The 12,972-nt window shown below is 43.0% G+C and overlaps 1 protein-coding gene across 1 annotated transcript in view; it reads left to right on the top strand.

Annotated features, from left to right (window-relative positions):
* Nucleotides 1-12,972, top strand: part of LOC137376888 (tetraspanin-4-like) — a 151,391-nt gene that overhangs the window by 97,970 nt on the left and 40,449 nt on the right. The window contains exon 2 of the mRNA XM_068045845.1: nt 8,087-8,278. Coding sequence (XP_067901946.1) covers nt 8,087-8,278 — 192 coding nt within the window. The remainder of the gene's footprint in view (nt 1-8,086; nt 8,279-12,972) is intronic.

Here is a 12,972-nt window from a genome sequence, read left to right as displayed (position 1 = left end):
GTATTGTACATGTACGTTCTTGTGTCAGTGTGTCTATGCGTTTGTGTGTGTGCGCAGTTGTGTGTATGTCAGTGTTTGTATGTGTGTGTGTATGTATGTGTGTCCCAGCATGTGTATATTAAAGTGTGTCTGTCAGTGTTTGTGTGTGTCCCATGTATGTGTGTCAGTGTGTGTGTGTGTGTTTTGTTAGAACTGAAGTTGGAAGAATGCACTGTCGCCCTCTAGTCCCACTACTCCACTGGTCCCAACATATATTTAAAAATATTTTAACCAGTTATGGATATGGCTAATTATATACTTTTATTTGTCCATTTCAGAATAAAAATCCACCAATAAGCTTTCTTTAATAAGCAACAAAATGATTAATTTATTATAAAGCAAGACTTATTCAATAAAAATGCAAAGCTTATTAACACACAGGTTGAAATATGAAACTATAAATATATTCCTTTCTAAATAACCCAACACATATGCACACACACACAAACGCAAAGAAAAAAATAAAGATTTCTCTGCAGTGAGCAACTTTACAAAAACAAAAATACTTTGGCAAAATAATTGTTAATTCTTGCAGAAAAAAAAGGATAAGATACGAAATGTTCCCGATGACTTTTGGTCTGGCATTCTGGTACATGTAGACGGGTGTCACTGGGATCTTTCTGGAGCAGTTCATTCAGGAGATGTTGAGAAGAAGTCTTGCAGGATTTTCAAGGAGAATTACTGCATCCGTGGCTTCAGCTATCACACTGGATTCTTAGAAAATTCTTCAACACAGGTGGCAAAAGCTGAGTTGGGTGGCTTCTCTCTTAGCAGGTTACACACCAACTGAACTCCAAACAATATGCAAAACCAAAATTCCTGAGCCATGAACCCAGACATGTGACTTCTCTAAGTCAAAACAGTTCCATAGTCCATAAGGCCCTGTCTGTTTACTTAGTTTTAGACATGTGACTTCCAGGAAGTGTTTGTTTTTAAACAAAGTCCAAAGTGTCCTTCCAGTGACCCTTTTAAAAAAAACAAGTCCAGCATTTCCTCAGGTATTTTCCACAGTCTTTTAAAAACAAGTCCTCAAAAATATTAATAATGGAAGCACTTTCATGACACCTCCACCCTTGGAGGAATGAAACACCATTTTTAATTGTGTTTCATTATAAAGTGTGGGCAAAAAAAACAGAATATGAAAAAAATTTAAACACATTTACACGCTCATTCTCATTCACTCTTTACCTGCAACAAATACAGTTCTGTCCTGTACCATCTTTGTACTCAGATAACTCAAAGCAAAGTTAAATTCTAGACATTTCTCCCTGCAACATGTATAATCTTTAAGTGATAGGGCTGCAATAGTAAACTCCATAGAAGTAATCTGGCATTCTGATTTTTGAATTTTTCCACAAAGGCTAGGGGGTTATGATCAGTACATACCAGTATCTTTCTGTCGTTCTGGTGGATATGTACTTCAAAATGTTTACGATCTAGTAGTAAGCTCAGAGTTTCTTTTTCCACTGTAGAGAATTTCTTGTGGTGTTGATTTAGCTTTTTGGAAAAGTATCCCACTGGCCTTTCTATGCCCAATTCATCTTGTAACAGGACTGCACCCACCCCCAGATCACTAGCATTAATTGCTACCCTGAAGGGCTCAATGTAATTTGGGGCAGCCAACACTGGTTTATTGATCAAAATGGCATTCACCCTCTCCAAAGCTGCTTGACACTCCCTGGACCACACTACCTTCGCTTTCTTTTGTAGCAAATCTATCAGTGGAGCAGCAATAGTGATGAAATTTGGTGCACACTTGTGGTAGAAACCACTCATCCCCAAAAACCTCATGATTTCATGTTCAATCCTAGGGGTAGGGAACTCCATAAATGCTTGTACTTTTGCAACACTTGTCCTTGGAGATGGAGGAGTTGAAGTCTGGGGCAGATCAGCCATGATCTTATTGAATGGCGGGGCAGGCTTGAGGGGCTATTGTTTTTGATCGAGGTCCCAGACAGTCTACCAACACCCTACTAAATAGTTCCCCAATATGGGAATTATAGGTGCTGGTTTTTTGGCAGGTTGAGGTTTTCCCACAAACTGGCTTGTATGACACATTTTACAAAACTGCACCGCAGCCTTGTGAAGGCCTGGACAGTAAAAATGTCAGCTTGCACTGGCAATACTTGGGCAGTACCACTATCTGGTGAACAACCATTCATTCTTTGTCCACAGGTCTGTGAGAAGGTCTCCACTTCCTCATCAGAATCCCATTTTTAACATAGTAGCCTTCCAGACCTCTCTTTGCGTCAGCTTCAGTTAGAGCTGATTGTGCCACTTTACTCCTACAAGAGTAGGGGCAGTACTGGACCTAATCCTAGGGAATGAAGCTGGACGAGTGTTAGAAGTGTCAGTGGGGGAGCATTTTGGGGAGAGTGACCAAGAGTCTGTAAGATTTAAGTTAGTTATGGAAAAGGGCTAGGATGGACTGGAAATAAAGGTACTGAACTGGGGGACGGACGATTTCAATATGATAAAACAGGATCTGGCCAAAGTGGACTGGGAGCAGCTACTTGTAGGAAAGTCTACAGCACATCAGTGGGAGTCTTTCAAAGAGGAAATTGTGAGAGTTCAGAGCCAACATGTACCCGTTAAGGTGAAGGGTAGGATCAACAAGTCCAGGGAACCCTGGATGTCAAGGAATATAGAGGATTGGATCAGGAAAAAAAAAAGGAGGCTTATGGCAAATTCAGAGTGGTGAAAACAGTGAAGGCACTAGAGGGGTATAAAAACTGTAGGGGGGTACTTAAAAAAGTAATTAAGAGAGCAAAGAGGGGACATGAGAAAACACTGGCAGGCAAGATAAAGGAAAATCCTAAGGCTTTTTATAAGTATATTAAGGGCAATAGGATAACCAGGGAAAGAGTAGGGCCCATTAGGGACAAAAGTGGTAATCTGTGTGTGAAGCCAGAGGACATAGGGTAGGTTTTAAATTATTGCTTTTCATCTGTGTTCACTATAGAGAAGGACGATGTAGGTGTAGAGATCAGGGAGGGGGATTGTGATATACTTGAACATATTAGCATTGAAAGGGAGGAAGTATCAGCTGCTTTAGCGGGCTTAAAAGTGGATAAATCTCCAGGCCCAGATCAGATGTATCCCAGGCTGTTATGTAAGGCAAGGGAGGAGATATCAGGGGCTCTGACACAAATTTTCAAATCCTCTCTGGCCACAGGAGAGGTACCAGAGGACTCGAGGACAGAGAATGTGGGACCATTATTCAAGAAGGGTAGTAGGGATAAACCAGGTAATTACAGGCCGGTGAGTCGAACATCAGTGGTTGGGAAACTATTGGAAAAAATTCTGAGGGACAGGATTAATCTCCACTTGGAGAGGCAGGGATTAATCAGGAATAGTCAGCATGGCTTTGTTGGGGGAGATCGTGACTAACTAACTTGATTGAATTTTTCGAGGAGGTGACTAGATGTGTAGATGAGGGTAAAGCAGTTGATGTAGTCTACATGGATTTCAGTAAGGCTTTTGATAAGGTCCCGCATGGGAGATTGGTTAAGAAGGTAAGAGCCCATGGGATCCAGGAAAATTTGGCAAATTGGATCCAAAATAGACTTAGTGGCAGGAGGCAGAGGATGATGGTCGAGGGTTGTTTTTGCGAGTGGAAGCCTGTGACCAGTGGTGTACCACAGGGATCGGTGCTGGGACTCTTGCTGTTTGTAGTGTACATTAATGATTTAGACGTGAATATAGGAGGTATGATCAGTAAGTTTGCAGATGATATGAAAATTGGTGGTGTCGTTAATAGTGAGGAGGAAAGCCTTAGATTACAGGACAATATAAATGGGCTGGTAAAATGGGCAGAGCAGTGATAAATAGAATTTAATCCTGAGAAGTGTGAGATGATGCATTTTGGGAAGATTAACAAGGCAAGGAAATATACAATGGATGGTAGGACCCTAAGAAGTACAGAAGGTCAGAGGGACCTTAGTGCCTCACTGAAGGCAGCAACACAGGTAGATAAGGTGGTTAGGAAGGCATATGGGATACTTGCCTTTATTAGCCGAGGCATAGAATATAAGAGCAGGGAGGTTCTGATGGATCCGTATAAAACACTAGTTAGGCCACAGCTGGAATACTGTGTACAGTTCTGGTCGCTGCACTATAGGAAGGATATGATTGCACTGGAGAGGGTGCAGAGGAGATTCACCAGGATGTTGCCTGGACGGGAGTATTTAAGCTATGAAGAGAGACTGGATAGGCTCAGGTTGTTTTCCTTAGAGCAGAGAAAGCTGAAGGGAGACATGATTGTAGTATACAAAATTATGAGGGGCACTGATAGGTTCGATAGGAAGAAACTTTTTCCCTTAATGGAGGAGTCAATAAGCAGGGGGCATAGATTTAAGGTAAGCGGCAGGAGGTTTAGAGGGGATTTGAGGAAATTTTTTTCCACCCAGAGGGTGGTTGGAATCTGGAACACACTGCCTGAAGGGGTGGTAGAGGCAGGAACCCTCACAACATTTAAGAAGTATTCAGATGAGCACGTGAAATGCCATTGCATACAAGGCTATGGGACAAGTGCTGGAAAATGGTATTAGAATAGTTAGGTGCTTGATGGCTGGCACAGATGTGATGGGCCGAAGGGCCTGTTTCTGTGCTGTATGACTTTATGACTCTATGACTTAACTCTGGATCAGCTTCCTGAGCCTTGATCAGAGAATACTTATTAAACATTTCCTTCGGATTATCCAAACCCCCCAAAAAGTTTCAGATAGCCAAATATCTGTCTGTGGTGCCAATTTGACTTCCAACGATGGAACTTGTTTAGCCATTGCTCAGGTCACTACACATGAAAGAAAAATTCCTGGAACCTATTCCTGCAACTGCTCTGTCTCCTTGACATCACTTGGTCTTTCCGTGACTACTGGAGAAGCTACTGCCTTTGCTCCAGCCAAATCATTCCCCAGGAGTAGATCAACTCTGTCTACAGGCAAACTATGGACAACTCTGATGCTTACCATTCCAGACATTAGGTCACACTCTAGGTGCACCCGATACAAAGGTACGGGTATATACGCCCCACCAATACCGATCATTAAAACCTTGGCATCCAATGTGCTATCTGTGGAAAAGTCATGCCTTTCCCCAGAAACAGAGTTTGGGTGGCTCCTGTATCCCTAAGTATAATTATAGGTTTACCTGCCTCGCTTGAGGGATAGGGAGTTACTTTTCCTTTTGACAAGAATTCCCTGTCGTTCTCAGGTATCTTGTTCACATCCCCCGCACTCATAGTGGTTTTGTACTTGGCCTTACAGCTGCAGTCAGAGATACAACTTGCTCTGTTGTACTCTCAGTCAGGGCCACTTTCTCTGCATTGGCCTTGTGTACCCCAATAAGTTCCAAGGGTTTGCCCCGTAACTTCCAGCATTCTGCATGAAGGTGTCCCACCTTGTGGCAATGGAAACACTTGGGCTTTCAGACCTCACTTCCACCCTCAACACCTTCCTTTTTGGCTTGAGGAGACCCCATGGCATTCCCCGTCTCATCTCTGGCTGCTTGCCTTCCTTTCACCCTACCACCTTCTATCCATCTTGGGTTTGTGGGGGGTGACAGAAAAAGGGCCTGGGCTTGTGGACAAGCTCATAATCATCAGCAATTTTCGTTGCCTATCCGGCTGTTGAAACCTTCTGGTTCTCTACATGGATTCTTACTAATGGAGGGAGTGAATTTTTAAATTCCTCCAGGAGAACTGTTTCCCTAAGGGTCTCATACGTGGCCTTTACCTTCAGTCCCTGCACCAATGATTGAAGTTAATTTGTTTTACCCTCTCAAATTCTGTATAAGTCGCCCCCGGCTGATTCCAGAGATTCCAAAATTTCTGCCTGTAAGCTTCAAGGACCAGCTCATAAGCAGCGAAAATAGTCTTTTTTGCCTTTTTCATAATCTGCAGAAGCCTCCTCAGAAAGCATAGCATAAACTTCTTGTGCTTGGCCTATCAACCTGCTTTGCATGAGCAGTGTCCAGTTTTCTTTCGGTCACCTCATCTGTTTAGCTAGCTTTTCAAAAGAAATGAAAAATGCCTCTATGTCCCTTTCCTCAAACCTTTGGAGGGCTTGCACAAATTTAAACAGCTCTCCACTGGGTCCTGGGTCGGAGTCAGATTCTTCCTCATCAGAACTTTCTCTGGAGTCAAGGCCACCCTTTTGTTTTAGTCCCAGCCTTTTTAATTGGAATACCCTTTCTTGTTCCCTTTCTTCTCTTTCTTCTCTTTCTCTTGCCCTTACTCTACCCTGCTTCTCTTCTTTACCCTTTCTTTTTCCCTTTGCCATTCTAGTTCCAGCTTCTGAAATGATCTTTTTCACTTTCTTCTCCTTCTCTTGCCTTTCTTTTTCCTTTTCTTCTCACTGAAGTACATCTCTTTCAAGTTTAAGTTTTCTCATTTCTTTTTCCTGTTCAAGCTGCATCATCTGCAACTGAATTCCAGGTAATTCAACTGAATTACCATCTGGGCTGCTTTTCCTTCTTCCCATTTCAAATGCTGCGCTATTACCTCAATTATGACTGCTTTCTAACCCCTGCTTTTAACTCCAACTTTTCTGCCAATGCCTTGGTTAAGGTTTGCAAATCACTCAAGGATAATTCCTCCCTCTCCAGAAAGGTCCTAGCAACTGACAAAGCCATTTTGGTTTTCAATACGTATAACAACATTCACTGTAAAAATCTTAATTAGCCTAACCTCAGTAAGTCCCAGCACTCATATTTGTCTGTGGATTTAAAATCCCGCAAGTGCCCCCAGTTATATGTTATGACCGAGGTTGGAGGAGTGCACTGTCTCCCTCTCGTCCCACTACTCCACTAGTCCCAACATATATTTAAAGCTATTTCAACCAGTTATGGATATGGCCAATTATATACTTTTATCTATCCATTTCAGAATACAAATCCACCAACCAGGTTTCTTTAATTATCAACAAAATTATTAATTTATTATAAAACAAGAATTAATCAATAAAGATGCAAAGCTTATTAACACACAGGTTGAAATGTGAAAGTATAAATATATTCCCTTCTAAATAGCCCAACACACATGCATAAGCACACACACAGTTTAAAGAAAAAATAAAGACTGCAACTTTACAAAAACAAAAATACTTTGGCCAAATAATTGTTAATTCTTGCAGAAAAAAAGGATAAGATATGAGTTATTCCCGATGACTTTTGGTCTGGCGTCCTGGTATATGTAGACGGGTGTCACTAGACACATGCGGTTGTCACTGGGATCTTTCTGGAGCAGTTCGTTCAGGAGATGTTGAGAGGAAGTCTTGCAGGCTTTTCGGAAGAATTACTGCATCGTGGTTTCAGCTATCTCACTGGATTCTAAGAAGATTCTTCAACACAGGTGGCAAAGGATGAGTTAGGTGGCTTCTGTCTCAGCAGGTTACACACCAACTGAACGCCAAACAATATCCAAAAACAAAACCAAAACTCCTGAGCCATAAACCCAGATATGCGACTCCTCTAAGTCCAAACAGTTCCATAGTCCATAGCCTCCATCTGTTTACTTAGCTTTAGACATGTGACTTCCAGTAAGTGTTTGTTTTTAAACAAAGTCCCAAGTGTCCTTCCAATGACCCTTTTTTAAAAATCAGGTATTTTCCACGGTCTTTTAAACACAAGTTCTCAACAAATATTAATAATTGAAGCACGTGTATGTGGGTCAGTGTGTGTGCCTTTCCCCAGGCTCCATCCCATGGGTAAATGAGAATTATTGAGCACAGATGCAGTAATTCTCCCGAAAAGCCTGCAAGACTTCCTCTTGACATTTTCTGAACGAACTACTCCAGAAAGATCCCAGTGACACCCGTCTACATGTACCAGGACGCCAGACTGAACGTCATCTGGAACATTTCATATCTTACCCTTTTTTTCTGCAAGAATTAACAATTATTTGGCCAAAGTATTTTTGTTTTTGTAACGTTTCAGGAGAATGCATATGAGTTTGCTGTGCGTTATCTGGTCTCAATTCCGTACAGTGATTCTCGAGAGGAATGTAATACAATCAATGTCTGATGATTTTTCTTTGCTTATTTCCTAGTTGGGAGGCTGTGGAATCCTGGGAGTTGGGATCTGGCTGGCCGTAACACAGGGTAACTTCGCCACGCTCTCCACCACCATCCCCTTCTTATCAGCTGCCAACCTGCTCATTGGTACTGGCACCATGGTGATGATAGTCGGATTTCTGGGATGTGTTGGCGCAATAAAAGAAAATAAGTGTCTCCTGTTGACTGTAAGTATCAATAAATCACCTCACACTTCACACTTCAACCTTACACTTCATCCTTCACCTCTCACCCCTCACCCTCACACTTCACCTCTCACACCTCAACCTTTTGACCTCAATCCTCACCACTCAACCCTCACACCTCACCTCTCACTCCTCCTCCCTCAACCCTCACCCTTTACACCTCACCCCTCAACCCTCACACCTCAAACTTTACACCTCAATACTCACCCCTCAAACCTCATCCTTTACATCTCATCCTTCACACCTCACCCCTCACGCCTCACCCCTCAGACAGCACACCTCACACTTTACACCTCACCTATCATCCCTCACCCTCCCTCTCACCCTTCCCCATAACCCCTCCCCCTCACCCTCACCCCTTCCCCTCTCATCTCCTGCTCACATCTTCCTCCCCACACCAACCCAACCTTCCTCCACACTTCCCCTGCATATCTCCCCTTCACACCCCATCATACCACCCCCCACCTCCCCCCACTCCTCCTCTCTACCTCCCCCTCATAGCCTCCCCTTACACCGCCCTCATACCTTGCCTACACCTCCCCTCGCACCTCCCATTTTAATGCTGAACTCCCACTTGCTGCACATTAGGTAATTTATTTCTTGATTCCTATGGTTTTGATATTGATATTATTCATGTATTGCAGAAAGAAAATTATTCCCACAATGAAACCATAGGATCATAGAATAGAATCACAGAATGAGACCATTCAGCCCGTCGTGTTCGTGCCAGCTCTCTGCACAAGCATCTCAGCTAGTCCCACTTCCCAGGCTGTCCACATACCTGTGCAAAGTTTTTCTCTTCAGATAATTATCCAATTCTCTTTTGAAGGCCTCTATTGAACCTATCTGCATAACACCCTCAGGCAGTGCATTCCAGATCCTAAACCATCGCTGCATAAAGAAATTTTTCCTTATGTTGCTGTTGCTTCTTTTGCCAATCACCTTAAATCAGTTCCTCTGGTTCTCGACCCTTCCACCAATGGGAACAGTTTCTCCCTATTTACTATGTCTAGGCCCTCATGATTTTGAACGTCTTTATCAAATCTGCTCTCAAATCTTCTCTTCTCCAAGGAGAACAGCCCCAGCTTTTCCAATCTGTCCACGTAACTGAGGTTCCTCATCCCTGGAACCATTCTCGTGAATCTCTTCTGTACCCTCTCTAATGCCTTCACTTCCTTCCTAAAGTGCAGTGCCCAGAATCGAACACTCCAATTGAGGCCAAAACAGTGTTTTATTAAGATTCATCATAACTTCATTGCTTTTGTACTCTATGCCTCTATTTATAAAGCCCAGGATGCCATATGCTTTATTAACTGCTTTCTCAACCTTCCCCACCAGCTTCAAAGATTTGTGTGCATCTATCCCCAGGTCCCTCTGCTCCTGCAATCCGTATAGAATTATATCCTTTATTTTATATTGCCTCTCCTCATTCTTCCCACCAAAATGAATCACTTCACACTTCTCTGCATTAAATTTAATCTGCCACTTGTCCACCCGTTCCACCAGCCTGTCTATGTCCTCTAAAGTTTATCACTATCCTCCTCACAGTTCACAATACTTCCGGGTTTTGTGTCATGTGCAAATTTTGAATTTGTGCCCTGTGCACCCAGGTCTCGGTCATTAATATAGATCAAGTAATGCAGTCGCCCTAATAACACCTCCCCACCCCCCCACCCCAGGGGACCTTCCTCCAGTCTGAAAAACAATCATTCATCACTACATTCTGTTTCCTGTCACTCAGCCAACTTTATATCCATACTGCTACTGTCCCTTTTATTCCATGGGCTTCAACTTTGCTGACAGTCTATTATGCGGCACTTTATCAAATGCTTTTTGGAACTGCAACATCAACTGCATTACCCTCATCAGCTCTCTCTGTTACCTCATCAAAAAACTCAAACAAGTTGGGTAAACACAATTTTCCTTTAACAAATCCATGCTGGTTTTCCCTAATTAATCCACACTTGTCCCAGTGACTGTTAATGTTGTCCCATATTGTCTCTACAAGCTTTCCCACCACCAAGATTAAACTGACTGGCTTGTAGTTGCTGGGCTTATCCTGGCATCCTTTTTTGAACAAGGGTGTAGCATTTTCAGTTTTCTAGATTCAGGCACCATCCCTGTATCTAAGGAGGATTGGAAGATTATGGTCAGTGCCTCTACAATTTCCACCCTTAATTCCCTCACCATCCTCGGATGCATCACATCAAGTTCTGGTCAGCTTTAAGTACAGCCAGCCTTTCTAATGCCTCCTATTTATTAATTTCCTGCCATTCAGTGTCTCTAATAGCTTCTCATTCACTATGCCTTTTGCATTATCTTTTCCCTTGGTAAAGACAGATGCAAAGTACTCATTTAGTACCTCAGCCATGCCCTCGGCCACCATGTGTAGGTCCCTTTTTGTCCCTAATTGGTCCCACTCTTCCTCTTAATACCCTTTTGCTATTCATATGCCCATAGAAGACTTTTGGATTCCCTTTTATGCTTAGCTGCCAGTCCCTTCTCATACTGTCACTTTGTTTCTCTTATTTATTTTTTCACTTCCCCTCTAAACTTTCTATATTCAGCCTGGCTCTCGCTTGTATTGCCAACCTGACATTTGTCATCTGCACACTTTTTCTGCATCATCTTACTCTCTATGACTTTCGTTATCCAGGGAGCTCTGGATTTGTTTGTCCTACCTTTGGCCCTCATGGGAATGTACCTCGACAGTACCCAAACTATCTCCTCATTAAAGGCAGCCCATTGTTCCTTTACAGTTTTGCCTGCCAATCTTAGATTCCAATTTATCTGGGGCAGGTCTGTTCTCAGCCCACTGAAATTAGCCCTCTCCTAATTAATCATTTTTACTCTGGATTGCTCCTTGTCCTTTTCGATAGCCAACCCTAAACCTTATGATACTATGATCACTGTTCCTTAAATGTTCCCCTACTGACATATGATCCACTTGACCCACCTCATCCCCCAGAGCCAGATCCAGCAATGCCTCCTTCCTCATTAGGCCAGAAAGATACTGATTGAGAAAATTCCCTGAACACACTTCAAAAACTCTTCCCCCTCTCTGCCCTTTAAACTATTACTATCCCAGTCTATATTAGGATAATTAAAGTCCCCCAATATAACTACTGTATACTTTTTGCACCTCTCTGTAATTTGCTCACAAATTTCTTCCTCTATATCTTTCTCACTAGTTGGTGGCCTATAAAATACACCCAGTAGTGTAATGGTACCTCTATTGTTTCTTAACTCTATCGAAATAGATCTTCCTCTCTCTCTAGCACTGTAATGTTCTCCTTACCCAATACTGCCACTCCTCCTCCATTCTTTCCTTCCCTATCTTTCCTGAACACCTTGTATCCAAGGATATTTAATACCAGTCCTGCCCTTTTTGAGCCAGCTGTCCATTATTCTCAAGAGGCTATCTACGCCAGCAGCTCACCAACATTAATCACCACGCTCCCTGTGTTCCCATACATGCAGAGTAAACCTAATTTAGACCTTATTGCATCCCCTCTTATCTAACCTCAACTATTACCTTACTATTTCCTACTGTATCTCTGTCTCTATTAATCCTTTGTGCACCTCGTTTCTCCTTCCTAATGTTACATTCTGGTTCCCATCCCCCTGCCAAGTTAATTTAAACTCTCCCCAATAGCACTGATGAACCACCCCACAGGAATATTGGACCTAGTTCTGTTCAGGTGCAACCTGTCCAGTCCCAATGTCCCAGGAACCTAAAGCCCTCCCTCCTGCACCATTTCTCCAGCCACACATTCATCTGCTCTATCCTATTTCTATATTCACTAGCATGTAGCACCGAGAGTAATGTGGATATTTGAGGTCCTGCTTGCTAATTTCTTTCCTAGCTCCCTAAACTCTGCTTGGAGGACCTCATCCCTCTTTCTAACTATGTCATTGGTACCACCATGGACAACAGCTGCTGGCTACTTACCCTCCCCACTTAGAGTGATCTGCATCCGCTCAGTGACATCCTTTACCCTGGCACCAGGGATACAACATACCATCCCAAAATCATGTCTGCGGCAGCCTGTCTGTTCCCCTAACTATTGAATCCCCTATTGCTTCCTGCTTCCTCAATCTTCCTCCTACCACCCGCCCTCCCCCCACTGTACAGCTAAGCTACCCATGATGCTGTGGATTTAGCTCTGGCTGCACTCCCCAGAGAAACCATCACTCTCACCAGTATACTAGTTGGAGAGCACGATGCACTCAGGGGACCCCTGCATTACCTGCCTGATCCTCCTTGTCTACCAGGCCTGAGCCAATAATTAAGCAGGAAGCTGTTGGTATGTTGAATTTCAGACATTTCTGAATTAAAATGTGGTTAGGGTCAGCTCCCAAACCATCACTCACAGAAGACACATTGTGTTCCAATCCACTTAACTATCGTTAATTGAACTTGTGCTTCCTTTGCGGGAATTAGAGGGAGCTGACCACAGAAATGATGAGTTTTGGTTTTTGAAGACATTCCTCGATGTAACTTTGAGTTTTGGCCATGAATTCTGCAGCCTCCTGCTTGTTCTGTTTGCTCCAATATAAAAACAGAAAGTGCTGTAAATACTCAGCAGGTCTGGCACCATCTGTGGAGAGAGAAACAGAGTTAACGTTTCAGATCTGTGACCTTTCATCAGAACTAGCAAAAGTTAGAACAGGGG

This window comes from Heterodontus francisci, chromosome 14, assembly GCF_036365525.1.
Source record: "Heterodontus francisci isolate sHetFra1 chromosome 14, sHetFra1.hap1, whole genome shotgun sequence".
Taxonomy (NCBI): domain Eukaryota; kingdom Metazoa; phylum Chordata; class Chondrichthyes; order Heterodontiformes; family Heterodontidae; genus Heterodontus; species Heterodontus francisci.
This window is presented reverse-complemented; position numbering and strand designations above follow the sequence as displayed.